The sequence below is a fragment of the Ptychodera flava genome, chromosome 1 (assembly GCF_041260155.1).
Source record: "Ptychodera flava strain L36383 chromosome 1, AS_Pfla_20210202, whole genome shotgun sequence".
In the NCBI taxonomy this organism is placed as follows: Eukaryota; Metazoa; Hemichordata; class Enteropneusta; family Ptychoderidae; genus Ptychodera; species Ptychodera flava.
Genome location: NC_091928.1, coordinates 25,819,443 through 25,839,967, shown reverse-complemented (window position 1 = coordinate 25,839,967; position 20,525 = coordinate 25,819,443). Strand labels below are relative to the sequence as shown.

Below are 20,525 nucleotides of genomic sequence, written 5' to 3'. Positions count from 1 at the left end.
TGGAAAGTTGTATTTCGACATCACTTCGATATATTATCCAGAATCATCGTATACAGCAGCGACATATTCTATGTAGATTCAAAATTGTTCGTTATATTCAATCTACTGAAATAAACAACATATCAAACTTCCCCTAATGATTGGTTGATGATGAAATAAACCAATTATTTTATCACTGATTGCATTTTTTTTTTGCTCAAAGTTGTGCGCTACGTCGGGTGGTCGCACGAGTGTTTCAATGACAGAATGACAAACAACATGCCGTGTACTCAAAACGGTTTCAACGATACGTACGGTTTCTGTCAAACATTGAAGAATTATATTATGACTTTGTTGGATAAGGATATATGCCTATCAGTTTCTTCACATCTCGGGGCTGTTCTACTCCTTTGAATCGTAACATGCGAAGTTTCGAAGGTTCATTGAACCCACGACAGGAAGTCAGTTCATCGTCGTGTAAATTTGTAATATTGCTCAACTCATAGGTCTTCATAGCAGTCAGCTTGCCATGGCCTCTAAAGCGAAACTTTGTAGCAGTATAACTGTTTTTGTGCAGTTTTAGACGTTATTTATTCAATGCTTGACAGAAACCCTTTTGAGTACACGCCCGTAGTAGATGGCATGTTGTTTGTCATTCTGTCATTGAAATACTCATGCGACTGCCCGTCGTAGCACACTTCGAGCAAAAGATATGCAATTCATGATAAGATAATTGGTTTATTACATCATCACCCAATCAATAAAGCAGGTTTGATATGTTGTTGTTTCCAATGCATTGGCTATAATAAACAATTTTGAATCGACGTAGTAGTAGAACATGGCGCTGCTATAAACGATGATTCTGCATATAGATATCGATGTAATGATGAAATACATTGGTTTTAAAAGTAGCGATTTAATATTTTGAACCATTGAATTTAGTAGTAGTCGTGATACAAATCAGATTGTTGCATTATGACTGAATTGGATGAAGAAACGTTATACTGCCCGGGTCAATGATGATATAAATTCCTTCTTTTGGAAATCGTTAGCGTTCTATTTTATGTCATAATTTAGATCAAAGAACGATTCGAGTTACCATGGAGCTTCGTTTTTGAGCTCCAAGTTGTTACCAAGAAGTGAACAAAGAGAATGACATTTACGTACAGACACACCTCTACATTTGTCATTGGTAATATTTAGCTGTCAGAGTTGGAATTCATGATGAATAGTAAATAGAAACACGAACAAGGTTTGGCTAAGCACAAGAATGCGAGACGAATAAGAAGCTTATTGAATATTAAATTCTCGCTCATTTGTGATTCTTTGTGACGTGTGCAGTTCAAATTATCTACCTGTTTCAAAGTCATCGCTTAAAGTGTATATCTCACCTATTTTTTTGTGTGTCTGAACTTAATCGAATTGCATAAAATAATATTCATTATTTCGAAAAATCCATAACGTTGTTGTTGCAACTATTTCTATAGTAGTGTATTTCACTGTTAAAGTTGTGAAAAATTCACCCTGTCAAAAAACGTCAGAGTTCAGATTCGCCGCGAATTGGTCACGTGGCATGACGTTAGAAGTGACTAACCTGTGAGAGCAATCCCCTGAGAGCAATAGTCAACGCATCGGGTATCAACTTCGAGAAGATTTCAGGTAGTTTGCTATGATGAAAAGATGCGCGGTTTGGAGCTGCAACACCACAAACCTGGATAGTTTTCGTCAACATTTGTGCTGTTAATTTGGTGTGGACCTAGAGATATTTCCATGAGGGCATGGCAGAGTTGTGTGTTGAGTGTCAGTGTGATAATACCAGCAGCTGACCCCACGCCGAGATAGCTCAACCTCTGTGCACTGTACAGGAATAGCATACCCAGACATGGAACCAAAGCACCCAGGACATTCTATGAATGAGATTAAAGCCTTTCATAATTAGTAGCTCTCTAAACTGTACTACTTGATAAACTGCACTACGTTAAAACGCCTAAAATACTACAGCTTCAAATCTGTTCGACGCCGGACGTGACAGTCTATAGCCAGAGCATTAGGAGTGATGCGTATTGAAAGGGGTCGAATCAGACTCGCCACCTCAGTTAAGAAATTGCATTGTGTAAAGTTTTCACTTTTTTTCAGGCTGCTATTCACATCATTATTTACAAAACTGTAGTGTTGAATATACAGAACCAAGCAAGGGCGAGTTCACCGTTTGGCAAGGTCCAGAGTGCAGCATGCAGTAGGGCCCCGAGGGGCCCGACGAGATGAACGGCAATTTTCAATCAACATTCTGATGGATGGCATCTAGGCCGTGGGCTAGAGGGGATTTTCGTGCAACCCCCCCCCCCAGGATAACAAACCTGTATTTTTCAGAAGGCTTGGGATCCCTAGAATACGAAATGGAATTTTAACAGAAAAAATATAGGGATGCAATAGCTGTTATGGTCATGTTTTGAAGGGTACCGCAAAATCACGATTTTGCAACCAACATGCATTTTCGTCATATCTGTCTTCTTGTAAGTCATCTGCTGAGCTTATTTTTCAACATAAACTCACTTGTTTGGTATCATTAGAAAGGACATTTATTCCTCTTCAAGATGATATATGTACTATGCAATATATTCTACAATGACTGCAATTTTCAATGTAAACTTTGGGGTATGGGGTAAGTTTTGGTCATATTTCATGAAAACTATACAAGATATTGCATGTTACAATATGTCATTTTAAATATTAGTAAATTGTCTTTCTAATGATACCTAACAAGTGAGGTTATATTAAAAAACAAGCTCAGCAGATGACTTATAGAAAGACAGGTTTAACAAAAATGTATGCAAGTCGGCAACACTGTGATATTACGGTACCCTTCAAAATATGACTGTTACAGCTGTAGAGTCCCAATATTTTTCCTGTTAAAAGTCTATTTCATATTTCTGACATGTCCCTGTACCAAATAAAACAGATTTCATACCTAGCATTGTATTTTTTATTATGCCTAGCTAAAAGATTGGTAGAATTTGAGATTTACTGTAATTTGCAATGTTAAACTTTGGGGTATGGGGTAAGTTTTGGTCATATTTAACAAAAACTGCAGAAGATATTGCATAGTACATATGTCATCTTCAAGAGGAATAAATGTCCTTTCTAATGATACCAAACAAGTGAGTTTATGTTGAAAAATAAGCTCAGCAGATGACTTACAAGAAGACAGATTTGACGAAAATGCATGTTGGTTGCAAAATCGTGATTTTGCGGTACCCTTCAAAACATGATCATAACAGCTATTGCATCCCTATATTTTTTCTGTTAAAATTCCATTTCGTATTCTAGGGATCCCAAGGCTTCTGAAAAATGCAGGTTTGTTATCCTGTGGGGGTGCACGTAGACCCCCTCTAGCCCACGGGCTAAATAATCCTGTCAGTTTCAGGGTTGCGAACCTCTTCAGTTCGGATGCTTGGGCAAACAATAAGAAGCGTTTTAAGCTCTAATCATGCTCTAAACTGTCCTCTTCAATAAGAAATGTCAAGGATTGGACAAGCCAATTTATCGGCGATAAATCAAAATGTGGGTTGGCGGCCATATTGGATCCGAATATTTCCTTTCGTTGGTGTCTGACTAGACTTGCCCCGAGTTTGTAAGCATATAAATATCAAAACAGAATGAATTGAAGGAATTTGAATAAAATCAATCGACTGTCACGTTTATGGTGAGGTGATATTGAAGCAATTTACTCTCGTAGGCTGATGTTTCGATTTGTGGGAGGGGGTGTCAACGTGATGGCCTTGGCCAGTTGTAACTGGTGCCGCAGACTGAGACTAAAGCTAAGCGTCTGGGATCCGCCTGGTATCTTACGTGTTTTCACTGTGTATACGTACTGCAGGAAAGCACAGGATCAATTCCACAGGCAGTAAGGCCTGATAAAAGTAATATGCTAGTCTAATAACTTTTGTAAAGAGCAGGGCAGGTAGATCTAGATTTCTAGTGAAACTGTGGAATGTTTGGGTTGACCTACTCGACTAGCAGCCGGCTGGTCTAGGAAGTGATTCACATTGAGTGAACTGAGGCACAAAATCTACGCTCACAATATTTCCGATGGTATCATTTTCAACAGTAACACTAGACTCTTCATCACTGGCTACCCACTAAATCAATCATTCCAAACAACATTTCGTCGTAGGAGTGATTTTCACTTTCCAAATTATAGACAAAACTTGACATAGATGCCATTCTGCAATTGTGTGTATATCTTCTCGGTTCTACACTCACGAACGCCTCTTATGACGTCACGAAAATGGACGCGTTCCTCACAGAGGTTTTTTCATCAAGCCCCAAACATTTTTCATTTTCATAATTATTTGCCAACGGGAAAAAGGAAAAACGCCACCATTTAGCTTAGAAATAGTATTATTATTCATTTACAAAAAATTTAACAACATAGTGACAATGTCACTGTTCGCTCCCATATAGTTATCAAAACAAGCCAACAATTGTATGAAACAGGGATAGACATACAGACAGACTGACATACAGAGACTGGCACAGAGTGATGACATTGGCCCTCAGGTGTGCCTTGGCCGATGGAGAGTGATAAACATATAATAAACAGCTGAATGTATTGATAAAATAGTTAAATATAGGCCTACAGGCACTGAGGGTAAATATGTTGCAGCAATTTGATTAGTTTCTTTTCCTTTTCTACTTCTGTGATAATTTTTAAGGCAATCGATCTACATGGCAGTTTATGTATTGACAAATATGTCATCTTTTACAAGCATACAGCGAACTGTTCTTGATTTTTTATTTAAAATATCTGACATAGACTGAAAAACATAACATGCAACCAATTTTTACATTTTGCCCATACACCAGATACATGGAGAGATTTCAAAATACAATCATTAACTAAGAAACCCTACAGGGAAAAGTAAACATTGTTTTCTTCCAGAACAACTGATGCATCCACATCTTGAACAACTTACAAACTTAATCAATTAAACAAGGATGATGACACAATAGACAAAGTTAAGAAATTTAACTGTGGTGAACTTGACTATTCCTTTCAAATCCTCACCTTACTTGACATCTTAAAGTAATATACACTGCATGGTAAGTAAATTGCGCGCAAAAATACATCAGGGGTGGACCATTTGATAAAGGGGTGGGGTATCTGGAAGATTGATGAGGTACATTATCTTTTTTATCTGGTTAATTGTACATTCTTTTTTCCACCTCTCCCACCTTTTGTTTTTGTCAAACCTTCTCTGGTTGATTTTTTTATTGACATTTGTTTGGAATTTTTTGTCAAAATCTGTGAGGACCCCCAGGATATCAAATGGTCCACCCCTTTGTATTGACCATCTTTGCATGAGATACCTGATGGCAGGAAGTGTTTTAATTATTTAAAACCTTGATACTCTTAAACATTGTAAAATTTTTGAATATATTTGTTGGAAACCAAATCTGGTATATTTACCTCAGCCATGTTTTCTAATGATTTTTTCCGCATTTCAACACCAAATAGAGTTGACCATATCAAATGCTAACTAAATCGCCACATTATATACTCCTAGTTTCAGTAGGTATAAAATTAACAAAATAATCTTAAAAATAGAAAACGAAATATATCCCTTAAAATTGACAAAAGTTGTCCTAAAAATTCAACATTCCAGATTTCAACCTAATTTCAATATATCATATTAAGTAAACCCTAAGAACCTGTTTACTAAATATCTAAATCAGACTGGTAAATTTTGGGGAAAAAAATTTTTGACCAAAAATGAGAAAAGTTGCCCCCCAAAATACAAAATTGAAGATTTCATCGTAATTTCAATATATCATATTGATATAAAGCCTAGGAACCTGTACACTAAATATCTAAGCTACCAGATCAGTAGTTTTAAGAGAAATTTGCCAAAAAATTGCCGAAAAATAAAAAAATTGCCAGTTTCAATCCTAACTTCCATACATTATATCGAGATAAATCTTAGAAACCTGTATACCAAATATCAAAGCTATCAGAATAGTAGTTTTTGGATAAAAAAAATTTTGACCGAAAATTGGGGAAAATGCCCCAAAATTACAAATATGATAACATCAATAAAATTTGTACAGACTTGAGTGAGGTCACCCTGAGGAACATGAATATTAACTTTCAGAGCCAACAGATGAGCGATTTCACACAACAAGCTATTTTGACTAAAAATGGAAAAAAATACCCTAAAAATACAAACATGCAAATTTCACCCCAATTTGTGCACACTTAATTTAGAATCTGCATACTAAGTATCAACCGAGTCTGACCAATGCTTACTGACTTTTGGCCATTTGCAGGATTTTTCCTTTTTTCCCCCTCATTTGCATATTTTGGCACTGACACGTTCATTTGAACGAATTCACATCTCCCCCCCCCCCTGGGTGAACCTGTACACCAAATACTGAGACGGCAGCCGTTGTGGTTTAGGAGTTTTTGATCTGGACGGACATACATACATACATACATACATACATACATACATACATACATACATACATACATACATACATACATACATACATACATACATACATACATACATACATACATACATACATACATACATACATACATACATACATACATACATACATACATACATACATACATACATACATAGACAGACGCCATCTTGTCACCTGATAAGAATACTTCCCATTTGCATATATACATATGCATATATGGGAGCTTGTCTAGGTGAGATATACCCTTTAAATAAGTTATGATGAAATTGGTCTATTGTTGTTCGATACTCGTCATTCATCTAGCTATTTTTATGTTAGCCAGGCTGTCTTCCCTCACCCTAGAATGTCATTTTTCTCCTTCAGTCGAAAAGTTCAAGCAATAATCATCGCACTTGCTATACTTTTACGCAGAGATTTAAAACGGAATGCACGCCACATCATAGCAGAATATGGTATATTTGAGGGAAAGTTCTTAGGTTTCATAAGACTCCCTATCTTGATAAATTCATTTTCTTCATAGAATGAAACACGCTGACTCATTACACGTCAAACATAAAAAATAAAGTCTTTCAATATCAAAATATGGTCATAATACAGGAAATACGTTTTCAATTGATAAGACCCATGGCTATTGGTAAAAATGCGTTATGAGCAAATGAATTAGTGTTTTGCGAAATCTCTTTATCAGTAAAGTTTGTGTGAAGCCTGGGAGTAGGTCGTTATAATATATGACGTGCAAAATATGGATGAATAAGCAATTAATTGGTCACGTTAATCGGTAAGTTTTATCGATGTTAACTTATATATATCTTTAAATGTATTGAAGTCTGCATATGCTGTACTTTGGTGGCTACTTCACCAGCATACTCTTCCCCGCCTTCGAGTTTAGTGTATCAGATTTGACGTCAGAGTCTCTACATGGGCTTGGTCACTCATTTCATCCTCTTCAGGCAGTCAATGGGGTCAGGGTCAAACTCAAAGCCAGGCAGGGACAACGTGTGCCCAGCTGATCTCTCCTACTCGCAAACATGACTCGAAAGTTTGTCTGAGAAATTGAGTGGAGAAAATTTAGAGCCAAGAATGTTTTTCTCTGAACGGACGAGCCACAGCTTTCGGAAGCTTTTTGTGTAGAGTCAATGCTTCAAAACACTTGGTCTGCTTTAAATCACCGATAAACAAAATCAGCAATTGCTACCAATCAAATTATAACCATGCTGCGAGTACTTTTCTAAGCCATTCAATGTTATTCACTGTAAACATACCTCCTGTAAAACTAAGCCCATGAATACCTTATCTACTCCACGAGCTTTACAACAACCCCCACAAGTAGTAGACCGAACAAGTATTGCAAAAATTGAGAGTCCGAATATCTGTGCCAGAGGCGCATTTTATCTTAACCTTAAATTAATGTCCATTATCTAATCAAGACATTAAATAAAAAATACCGTCAAGGACAGTGTGCTCACATTCGGTTTGAATTGGTAAATTCAAGAAATATTTAAACCAGAAAAACAAGAACGACAAAAGCAAATAAGGTCTGCAACTTAGGCACTGGAGGTCATCTTTAGGAATATGCATATAAACTTCTATAGCAATGGGACAAGCAGATCCTAGATACATAAGCAAATGTCAACAAAAAAATTAGCCAGAGAAGCCTGACAAAAAGAAAAGGTGGGAGAGTGAGGAAAAAATAAAGAGTGGGAAAAAATGTACAAGGGATCTGGTAAAAAGTAATGCTACCTCATCAATCTTCTAGCCCCTACCCCCTCCTGAATATCAAATGTTCCACCCCTTACATAAGACCAGATGGCAGGAAATGTATTTACAACCTTCGGGATGTTTTAATTAATACTATGAGTGCTATCATTCGAATGTAAACAGCACTTAAATCAGTTACAGACAGTGAAATGCCTTCCACTGTTGGGGGAATTACCACATCTGGAATTATCCTGGATCCACATTTCTCATCAGTTCTTGTGTGTCTTACATGCAAAAGTTGCAAAAATTGGTTCGCAATGAAAAAAATTACCTCAGCTTCGTTTTCTGGATCAAATTTTACTACAAATTGATATTAAATATGACAAAATTATGTTCACAGCCTTCGAAACTCTCTCACAACATATCCTGGGTTGGTGTAGGTCATTTAAGGTCACAAACTGAGAAAATTACCTAAAATATAAAAATTTAGGGGTTTCCAAAAACTTTGAGCAGAAAATTTATCTCATAAGATCCCTCGGGACTTTTGTACCAAATTACAAAGCTATCAGACAAGTAATTTTGAGAACAAGTTTTCTTGACAAAAATGACAAAATTGTCTTAAACATACAAATTTGTATATTTCAGGACAATTTCAGCATATCTAAATATTGTCATCCCTGGACATCTGTACACCAAAATTAAAAGCTGTCTGTCCAGGGGCTTTAAAAAGAAAAAGTTTTTTAAGACTTTTTGACCAAAAATGACAAAAATTGCCCCAAAACAGTAACATTTCCAATTTTGTCGTAATTTCAACAGTTATAATGGTAACACCCTTGCAAACATCCAATCCAAATTTGAGAGCAATTGGGCTAGCGGTTTCAGAGAAGAATAAATTTTACTTAAAATGGGAAAAATAACCAAAAAATTCAGCAAAAATACAAAATTCGAGATATCTTTACGATATTCATAAAACTGATTTTGACCAACCTGAGGAACCTGTATACCAAATATTAAAGGTATCAGATAGTACTTTTTGAATAAAAAAAATTTTGACCAAAAATTTGGAAAATTGCCCCAATTACAAATATACAAATTTCAATTCAATTTGTATAAACTTGACTGAGGTCATCCTGAGGAACATGTATACCAACTTTCAAAGCAATCAGATGAGTGGTTTCAGAGAAAAACATTTTTTGACTAAAAACTTAAAAAGTTACCCCAAAAATAGAAACATGCAAATTTCATCCCAAATTTTAAACATCTAATTTAGAATACCTAAAGGAACCCGCACACAAAGTTTCGACCCAATCTAACCAACGCTTACAGAGTTTTAGCAATTTGCAGGTTTTTTTCTTTTTTCTCCTCATTTGCATATTTTTGACACTGACAAGTTCATTCGAAGAAATTCACTTTTCCATCCCTAGGTGCACCTGTACAGCAAATACTAAGACAGTAGGTGCTGTGGCTTAGGTGTTTTTGATGTGGACGGGCATACATACATACATACATACATACATACATACATACATACATACAGACATACATACATACATACATACATACATACATACATACATACATACAGACAGACAGACAGACAGACAGACATGCAAATCGGATGCAAATGAACTGATTCAGCTTATATGATAACCTCATATTGGTATACCAAGTGTGAGATAAAAAACTCGAATCTTACATTAAGATGCCTGTGATTCAGCGTTCAGACTTTGATAACCTTCAACAATGAAAACACACACACAGATCAGTGCTCACCTTTTTCAATGATTTTATTTATGCAAATGCGAAGTACATTAATCCAGCTTTCACGATACAAAAAAAAGTTTAATGAGGTCAAACTTTGACAATACAATTAAGGAGATATATTCAACATCTTAACGTTCTTTAAAGCGATGGTCACAGAATTAAATCAAAAAGAAACATCGGGGTACCTGAAAATTGCAGTAACATTTTCTGAAGAACATTCTTGCAAAAGTGTGTACAACAAAGTGAGTCCCTGTAATACGATTCAAACTCAAACGTACTTGTGCGACAGAACAGAGCTTTCAAACTGCGGTCATAAACGTGTTAATATACACGTATCACGAACATAAATTCGCGATAATCGAAACTGCCACAAACAAAAATTAAAGAATTCTCCGACAGTCACTGCTTAAAATCACACCTCTGTCGTTCACATTCAGTAAACCTTTTGTTGGCGCTTAGCAACATGACTGCTGATATTGCATGTTGCCATTTTCAGAAGACAAATGGTGTATCGTATGTATATATCGGCTGTGTCTTATTAGAAACCAGACTGGCATAGGCCTTGAGATTTTGCACTGTTGTTCGCACTTCAACATAATGAAGCGCCCTCACATGTTCAGATATTATTGTAGTCAAACATGGCGTATTACTTTTGTTTTCATCATGTAGGTGTTTCAAATAAAATCTTCGATATTGATAGCAGGAAATTAGGTTGATATGCTCTGGCTGAATCTGTGGACATGTTTTTAACAACGTAAACTACTTTTCCTTGGTCATGAGCCATTTTACACGATAAAAATTCTACTGGCCACATCACGCTATTGGTCTCCACCGACAATTTACTAAATTAGGTATCAGTGATTTCCTAAACTTAGGCAAATCTTATTTATCGGTATCAGAGCACTACTCTTTGCACTAACTTTGGTCCGTGTGATAACACTAATTTGGATGAAAACACTTTCAAAAAATATACTTTTTCTCATAAAAAGAGAACAATCATGGTTTTGCATAGAGGTTAGAAAACAGAGTTAGAATAAAAGAACAATAAATTGACAATTGAAGATATTAAAAAAAACTGTACAGTATTTACAAACAAGACATGTATAAAACCTTCGTCGATATTGATGGACTTAAGGGGTTCCCCTGAATTATGAAGGGCTAGAGCTGCAGAGACACACTTATCATGTTGGAAGTAAGTTCATCCTTGTAGCTCCACTCACTGTTGATTTTGTTGTATTTTCTATATATGTTTCTCTGGTTGTCAAATACAGTTTCTTGATCTACTCTCAAAATCATGTCGAAATGAATAGTGTTAGTCTGGATAAGTCTTATGTCCAATGTAAACCTGAACTAGAATTGATTTGTCGACAATGAGGTTGCATATTGAAGGTGTTTGAAAGGCTAGTAATTTGTATTTCAAACATACTTTGGGAAGACTTGGAATACAATCTTATTGAGAAAAGTTAAAATACAATGAAATGTTCTAGATACTGTTGCCCTTTCATTTTCACAATAGGTAAAATAGATTTCTACAGTAATCCACAGTTTAATACCTATTTGGTTGTTGTCAGGTGATAGGTTTGTGTCGCAAAATGACAGTGTCATAAAACTTGTATCTTTAGTACAGTCACTTATATTTCAGCTATCACAACAAAATACAGAGTAACTGCGACCAATGAATTTTTCACATGTTTAGGGAAATCATAGATTTTACGTGTTTTGGGGAAAACCCTCTGCATGGTGGATGTAATTATTGCTGACAGTACATGTGCAGACGGTGAAGTATGGTTATATAGTTTCTGAACCAAGTCACCTCTATGAACTAACAACAAAATAATTGGCTAGTTACTCAGAAGATCCTCATATTAAGGCACAATTATCGTATTTGGTAGCTTCAGCAAGCATTGAGTCAAGAAAATACAGTATAATGCACATTACAATGGTTTCAAGATCCAAGAGATCGTAGTAAATGGTATACAATTATAGATTATCAATATCGTAAACAGCAACAATTAACGTTTAAGAGTAATAATGGCTAACATGCAAATTGTTGTACTCTGACCTGAGGATCCTCTTGAATACCTTGCTCCAATTATTCTTACATTTTGTGCCTTAAGTCCATCTCGCGACTGACGTCAGAACTCAATCACCAGGGGTGACTGTGGGGGCTATAAAACAGCAACCCACTCACATTGGATAAAGCTAAAAAATATAAAAAGAGAGAGAAGGCTACATTTTATGTGGTTTTATTACAAACATGATAAATCTAATCGTTATTTTGCTTATGTTTTTTTCTGAGCATGCATTTTCGTAAACAAAATGGGTATCGAATACCAGAAATATACATGTCCCTCAGAACTGTGAACTTTGAACTGCATGTGTCAAATATGGCGGCCGCTTAGGTTCGCGGCCTCGCTTTCATTATGAAGCAAAGTAATCAAAATATGATTGACTACCAAGTCTCGTAGAAAAGCTTGGTAAACTAACCCTGTGAGAATGGCTTTACAAAGATGGCTGATTTATCTTAAGCCAAAAATTTACATAAATATAAAAAAGACTCATTGAAAGCAACAAATTCTATCAGAAAACAGTTGAACATTTCATAAGTTCTGTTAGAACTTGTCAAACCACCATTGTGCAGGAAGTACATGTATTCAGAAAAGAATGTTTAAATAAAGTCTTAAAATTTCAAAAGTAACATTATTTTCCATATGCGCCAATCATATTAATGGTTGCAATTGTGTGGTGTTCTAATGCCGCACAGTGTTCTTTGGCCCGCAATCTCAGAGCTGCGATACTATTGCTACGCCTTTCCGTGTCATTCCCCATCTCGCCGCTGAGATTTTGTGAAGCCGGCACACCAGCAGTCGGTGAGGGCGCTAGGTGGTTTAAGTGATTAGCAGGGGTAGCAACTCCCATGAAACTCGGTAATGTTGTGTGTGGTGACATACATGATGTGTGAGGGTGACCCGCCGGTACCGCGTTCGCCACGTTGACATTGACGCTGCTTGCCATCGTTGACATTGGTGAGATTGCCGGCCATGGTGAACTTTGAACCTGAAATATAAGAACAGGGTCAATGTGTGTCAGTGAGTACATTAAAAGAGATGAATGGAAATGTATATTGAATACGGAATGAGGTAAAGCTTTCTGCCTATGTTACTGTGTTTACAATGTTTACAACTCATTTACAGGGGGACTAAGTGACACCTTTTCATGATACTTTGATATTTTTGATTGTGTGAGAAGTTACTTGATAAAATTAAACTGGCCGTAGGAAAATTTGGTTGTCGGCCAATGACCTGAAAAGAATGTCTCGAAATGACAAGTATTGTTTATTGTTACTGCCCTGAAAAGTAATTTTAGCGTATTAGCATATACCATCTGTTATCCAGATCTTGAATTTTCCATTAATGGCTAAATGTGATGATAAGGGGTCAGGAAAGCACTGTTTGCTGCATTTACTGAACTTGAAAAATATTTTGTTCCGGGGTCTAAAACTAAATGAAGATATGTCCATAAGTTGTAAGAACGGCTTAACAAAGTTTATAAATCAGGCTTTTGGGAGAGGTTATAGGTCTTCCGTTTCTAGTAAACGCGATATAATATAGGATTATTAACAATAGTGTTATTAGAGGTAAAACCTTGAACTCTAAATGTTAACCAATTGATTTTTCCGTCAAAACTCTATTAATAGTCACAGAATTAAAGAATACAATACAATATTTTCTGATCTTGATGATTAAATTAACATCTCAGAAAAATAAGATTTGGATAGCTGTACAATTATGCACAATATGCAATGTTAAATACACTATTCACTTCAACACAAAACAGAAAACATAACAATTGAATATTCCTCAAATCACTGCCTAATCTGCGCTAAACCCAGATTGGTATCATCTTGAACATTACGAGAAAGATTAACAGGCAGGGAGATGGAACATAGATGGGTTCAGAGAGAGAGAGAGAGAGAGAGAGAGAGAGAGAGAGAGAGGAGAGAGAGAGAGAGAGAAAGGGAGAGAGAAAGAGAGAGAGAGACAAAGAGAGAGAGCGAGAGAATGAGAGGGAAAGAGAGAGAGAGGATCACAGTCTGTTTTACCTGAGCATATCCCTCGGCTCTTGGTGTAAATGTCATGTCATAACCATTTCCGTTCATACCAGGAGGGCGCACCGGTAACTGTCCGAATCGTTCACGCTTTCGCCATTTCGCCCTCCTGTTTTGAAACCACACCTTTGACAGAAATAGTAGAGATACAACTTCATTAATTATATGCTACCACAGATCACTCCTTAACATAACGCTGTTATAAAGCACATCTAGAAATGAAAAGAACATTGTAGTGTTTTTTCATTTATATAAAGATTAACTTCTTTTTGTTTTAAGTTTGCGAATTCCACTTTTCATTGGCCTAGGCGACTCTGGCTGTGGCCGTACATTAGGTCACAGAGGTGTATATGTTACATCGGAAGATACGCGCGCCCTCTAGCGAGTGATCGAAATTTTTCCGCGGATGAATGGCGTAGTCTGCCGTGGAGGGTTGCTTCCAGCGCTTTTTTGTCTTCCGGTATCAATGATTTAAGTTTTATAACCCCGTCGTTAAAATGTTCCACTTTTCCTTCCCAGGTTTTGTCCCTTTCATTAAGCAAAAAAAAACCGGACGAGTTTTGCTCATGTATCCCTGTTGGTAGAACTCACTGAAGACGAACGTGTGCCAGAGCAAACCAATAGCAATACCATAAAATGATTTTTGCCTTCTTTGTGCAAGCGTAAGAAAGAAATATTGGCTGGACAGAATTTCAAATCGTGTCCAGGACGACAATGCCAGTCATACATATTGCCTGATATCATACGAGATGATTTCAAGAGGCAATAGCTGTAACTGTTCGTAAAAATTTTCCATTACATTTACCTCGTCAGCGAGAACATTTTTCTTTTTTTCTCTGTAGAGTGTGTTGAAATACAAATATAAGAACTTTTTTGTTGGAAAATGAATTCTAGTATGGATCCAAATTTACAAATTCAGTTTGGAACTACGACATTGGGAATTTACGAACTAATAGACGCTGTGATGAAAGGCCGAACACTGGGAATCCTAAAGGGACAGTTCTTTTTCGGCTTAATCTATGAGCATATTGACTAGCTGTAGCAAAACTTTCAAAGAAGAACAAAGGACTTTAATCTCATAAACAGTCATGTAAACAGCCACTAATGCGAGTACCAGGGTTGAGAACTGCCCCTTTAACTTATTCCATTTTGTGACGGTAGAGCAAGAAACAAATAGAGTGAAATGATGGGTAAGTACATGTACGTCAACGGCACAGCTAATGGGCTTGTGAAGCCTGGACCATTAATCAGTAATGTCTCCAGGGACATTAATATTGTTGTCGTAATATCTAACTGTCAATCACAAATATTTTTTTCTCTGGCATATTATAGTTTACACACCACAAGGGAGGTCCTGCGTGGCGGGCATACCCATCGGGTCACAGGTTATGGACCCCCTCGGGTGCAGGTTGGCACAAATTGTCCCTGCCTAATTTGTTTTTTTTGTTTGATAACACGGGGCTATGTTTAGGATACAATTTCCGTTGAGGAATTCAGTCCCATCTGTTAATTAAGGGTTGAACGCGATAGTCAATGTTTGACGTGCCAGTCACGTGACAAGATACCCAGGGGGGGGTCAAGTGCGAAGCAGAACTGATAGAGAGCTCTTTAGCAGCCACAAACAAACGGAAAAAGATCATAAGTTTATCGCTAAATGTTCTGTTGTGACTTGGGTGGCTATCCAAAGAACCTGACTCAAGAGCCCCATGATTATGAAGTTAATATTCAACTTATTCTCGAAGATATCGATTGGAAACGAACCAACGGCGTTGCCAATATAAAATTTCGCTGAGAAAGGTGCACGTGTCTGTAAAGTTCATTGTTTTAAGTGGTTAATTTCAATGATACACGCATTTTTCACATTACATTCTCTGCCCTGGTGAAGATCGGTGACGCACAGTACCATACCATCCATTGAGAATTTTGAATGTTAGTATTCAGTTATCAATGACAAGCCACGTCGAGGATCACACTGCTCTACACTAGTCTACACAATGACGCAAAGTGAGACCCAGTCGTTACAACTTATCGATAAGTATTTTACCATTCTCAGGCGATATATTCGTTTCAACCGGACTCGTTCTAACGGGTGGGACATCCAGCAAACTTTTACTGCAAGAGTGTACCGAGGACTAATTTTGGCACTTTACGGCTAATATGACGCACAGTACGATAAATGTTCTGTAGGTTCAGCGCAACCTAGACCTGAAGACACTTCTCCTCTGTATTCCCCTCCCACGGTTGTTGACATTCTTCAAGTGGTCGGGGGGGACGTGGCATCTTTCACTGGGCGACGAGGAGTTTTGTTTATTGCATTTCAATGATGGGTCACTGAAAAAATATATCCCAGCGAGGTGGAATTTCACACAAAAAAACGCAAGCTTCGCTCTTTCGCTCGGGTGATCAACTTCACAGCGGAGAGTCGTGGATAAGCTGACAGGAACATCATTGAATAGTACGCGGGGTTTGTGATGAAGTCGACGCTGTACGGTTGCAGAGATGTTATGAAACCCGACGGCCCGAGTCGCAGTTTAATTTGTACATAACAAGGTCGATGGGCGGTCAGAAAACAATCCCACTTCATAAAAACAGTTGCCAACATATCCGCTGGTGTGTGTGGGAGAGACAGGCGTAATACCCTGCCCTCGCGAGCTGCTGAAATTGCACTTATTTTCAGAACGCATTATTAGCAAGTCACAAAAACTCAGGCCGTCGCCAATTTCAATCGAATTAGGACGATTAAAATCGGATATTATTGTGGAATTGGAGCCGTCACCTCTACAGAGCCAGTACAACGCATGGGAACATTGCTATCTGACCGTGAAGTACGGACCCTTAAAACTTAAACGATTGTGTCTTTTGATTCCAATAATTTTATTTCTCTTGGTAAAACAAAATATTCTGTACGGTTGAAATGCCTAAGATTCAACAAAGTAATACAACCTGTATATATTAAGTGCCTAAAGTTATCGCTGACGACTAGCATCGTTGACGACTGCATGCTTTCTAGAATTAATTGTGAACAATAACAGGGAATATATTTGTACAAAATGCGGTGCGCTGCTGAGGCAGATACAATGGTATTTCAACATACTGATGAAGGACAGATATTCCCGATACTACTTTCTACAAGAAGACACGTACATTACGTTAAAATACAAAATATTGCCTCTTTAAAAATTGATTCGCATCCACCGGACGAGACACAGCGACACTGGGGGTTAGAGTGGACCGACTCGCACTTCGGTGCCCGGGACTTCGAAACTCGTTTTCGCAATCGAAACAATACCAATAAATGTCAACGAAAGAGAGCCATCAAAACGTCATCACATAAACATATCATCAATCATCTATCGAGTAGAGAGGGCGTTGATATAACTTACCAATGGATTATGTCACAACAAGTTTTGACAACGTGGTTAATCGCGTTGATAAACATGTTATCTTGGAAAGTTTCACTTCACTCAGATAAAGAGAGTCACTTAAAGAGCCAGTAGCTGTAAATTTTGGTGTATTGTAGCTCAATTCAAGTTCTTGTTCTACTCTCCGGAGAATGTTAAAACGCCTACTATTCAGCTTGTCTAAAGGTGTAAAACGCATTTCGTTGTTTACATTTGAATTCTAGTCCGAACCAGAATTTACAAGATACAATATCAATGAAATTACACATTTACTGACTCAGTTAATAATCTATAACTCAACGTGCTTTGGGGTGTAAAACAAGAAATTGTAGCCGACAATTACGAACGAAAATAACAGCAAATCATCCAAAGTTACTGTTTCTGGTCTTCCAACAAATTGAGAACGTTATTTGGGTGAGATATCCTGACAGGTGGGTTTTGTATCTTTGATTAGTTTTCTGAATTGATGGCGACGTGAAGACTGAAGTAATTATGTAAGAAATCGATGACGTAAATAAAGAGACTTAAGATCACTGAGACAAGCATCTGCATCATGATAAAATATCAAGACGATGATAATGAACTCTGACACTGAAACAAAGACCGTTGCACTTTAATATTGTCATGGATTGTTGGCTTTCCAGAGTCATCATCGCTTCCTTTTCGAATTATTTTTGGATATTTTTGTTCCACTCAACGACTACGCCGTGTTGTTCTACTTAATAATACATGCTTTATTTCCTGTCATCGCGTCTCTACTCGCTCCCTGCTTGAAGATAAGTGCAAACTAAGTGCTTCGATGACATAATTTATGGTACAAACCAGAAATTAGGTCGTCGGTTTATTTACATGATGTTATGTACATACGCAAATTTTGAGTAGAGCCCCGATGATTGATAATTCAGCGTGTTTTAGTAAGCAGAACAGCATATATACCTTCTCATGTGAAACCGATATAATTTGTTAAAAATACCGGCAACTTTTTCACTTCAAGTGTGTGATCGTCACCTCTGAATGATTCATAATCGTATTTTACTTCAAGTGTGTGATCGTCACCTATGAATGCTTCACCCGTCACAATATGAATGGTGGTACCAATCCGGGGGCGACAACAACTTGAAGATCACTGCGAGACGATATGGTCTGGGAGTAACTATGGCTTAATTTGTTAATTAATATGTGAAATACGTTGTCCATTGTAAGGTTTTGGCAACTTGATTTAATATTTTACCGCCGCTGCAAAGGATGCGCTGCTAATTACCCAACTTCGCTATCAGGGTGCCCGTTCGGGCAGAACCCTCCCAAACACAACATAACCATCCCATGCCACGTCACCTGAGCGATGAATTGCCCGGGGCAAAGGAAGCATGGAAAGCGGTTTTAAAGTTGCAAATTATCCAATGTTAGTACCGTCGTGAAAAAGTGTAAACTTTGATGCATTATTACGATAGTACATGTATTACGTACCACTACGACTACTAGTCTACTATTGCTACTTTTAAATTAGTTTTACCTGGACAACCATAAACATCGCATGGTCTTTCATTAATCCTCCTGTTAAAATTTTCTGTGTTTACTCATAGATATGAAATGGTTTTGTTTGTTTTGTTTGTTTGTTTACATTACCACAGTGGCAAGAAGGTATGGGTTTTTAGGAATGAAATGGTTTTGTTGATCCATTTGAAATATTTTAAAACCAAGATTTATTCCAGATTGAAACTTGAATTTGAGTATCATCATATCAGTGAAACTTAACTTGCTTTTAATATCCCTTGGGCCTTTGATATCATTCTTTGTGACACTCATGATGGCCAACTTAATGTTCATATCCAATGAACTGTTTCGTTTTTTGTTCATTGGTAATTTCAATCAGTTTGTGATACGGTTTTCTTGTTGATGTTTTCTCTTTTGTGTTTCGTGTAGTTTTCTGTTTAATACCGACCATCACCGTTTAGTAGTGATTTTATAATATTTCATTAATTTATTTATTTTCTCATCTTTTCACTGCTTCCTAGCAATGTAAATGTTTTCCTTTCAGTTCTCCTTTTAGTCTTAGCATGTAAATAGGGACCAATGTGAAATAAAGATGGCTGAAAAACTATTACTGCACTACTATCCATTACTACTAGTACTATAGTACTACTGCTTCTAGTTTATTCCTGGTTTTATTCGTCATTTATCTCAGAATAGGTAACAGCCGTTTACATGATAAAAATAATTGCAGAGAAGAAAATACACCATCATATGTTTTGTTCATTTCGGTCAATTTTGGATGCTGAGCTGATCAGGGAAAAATTCCATGGCAATACTGACAACGATAAAAACGTTCGACGTTGCTATGCTGTGAAGTGAATTATTCCGGATCAGGTGTTTTACGTGAAGTCATCTATCGCAATCGGAGACAGGGTTCATTACTCTCAGGGACATTGCAGGATCTCGTCGCCCTCCCGACATGAAACCCGAGCAGTCAGGCGACCCCCCTCCGACGATCGCTTGGAGTGGGTGCGGAAGTATTTGTCACGATCATGGGCGAAAGTTTTTCGAACGTTCGCACGTTCAGTGACAAGGGGGCGCCGCGGGCTGCGGGGGCCCGTCACTGCTCTGATTGAAAAACAACGCGTACTTCACTCCAAAACGTGCATCTGCTGGATTCTCCCCCGCATGATTTATCGAAGGCGACATTAAAGGCTGAATTGGGGCTATTTAAGTTCAATAAATTCCACTCAGGGCAATTGACATCTGACTCCATCCCCATAATTAATCTTGGCGGACATTATCGGCGTAAATGGGCACCGCTAGGAATCTCCTTCCTTCTCGATCAAAAGTAACAATTTAAAAAGCACCGGGGACGGATTTAGGGGCTTTGAAACATCTGTTGGAATGTTTTCACTTATCCAGGGAAATTGCTGATAATTATCACTTTACTATCCGTCGATAAATGCTAAGGAGGCTGGAAGTAGAGCACTGAGTCCCCAGCGGACGAAATGTGAGCGAATTCCGACGGTTCTTCAACGACTGGAGTGAAGTGTCATTGCCGCAAGGGGGATACTGTGAAGTCACCCCTAGCGTGACACTCCGGT

General features: G+C 37.5%; 1 protein-coding gene across 1 annotated transcript in view; it reads right to left on the bottom strand.

Annotated features, from left to right (window-relative positions):
• The window catches only part of LOC139133811 (homeobox protein aristaless-like 4), a 151,748-nt gene that overhangs the window by 106,756 nt on the left and 24,467 nt on the right, over nt 1–20,525 (bottom strand). The window contains exons 3-5 of the mRNA XM_070700581.1: nt 14,039–14,170; nt 12,888–12,993; nt 11,282–12,138 (exon numbers count right to left, since the gene is read on the bottom strand). Coding sequence (XP_070556682.1) covers nt 12,083–12,138; nt 12,888–12,993; nt 14,039–14,170 — 294 coding nt within the window. The 3' untranslated portion in view covers nt 11,282–12,082. The remainder of the gene's footprint in view (nt 1–11,281; nt 12,139–12,887; nt 12,994–14,038; nt 14,171–20,525) is intronic.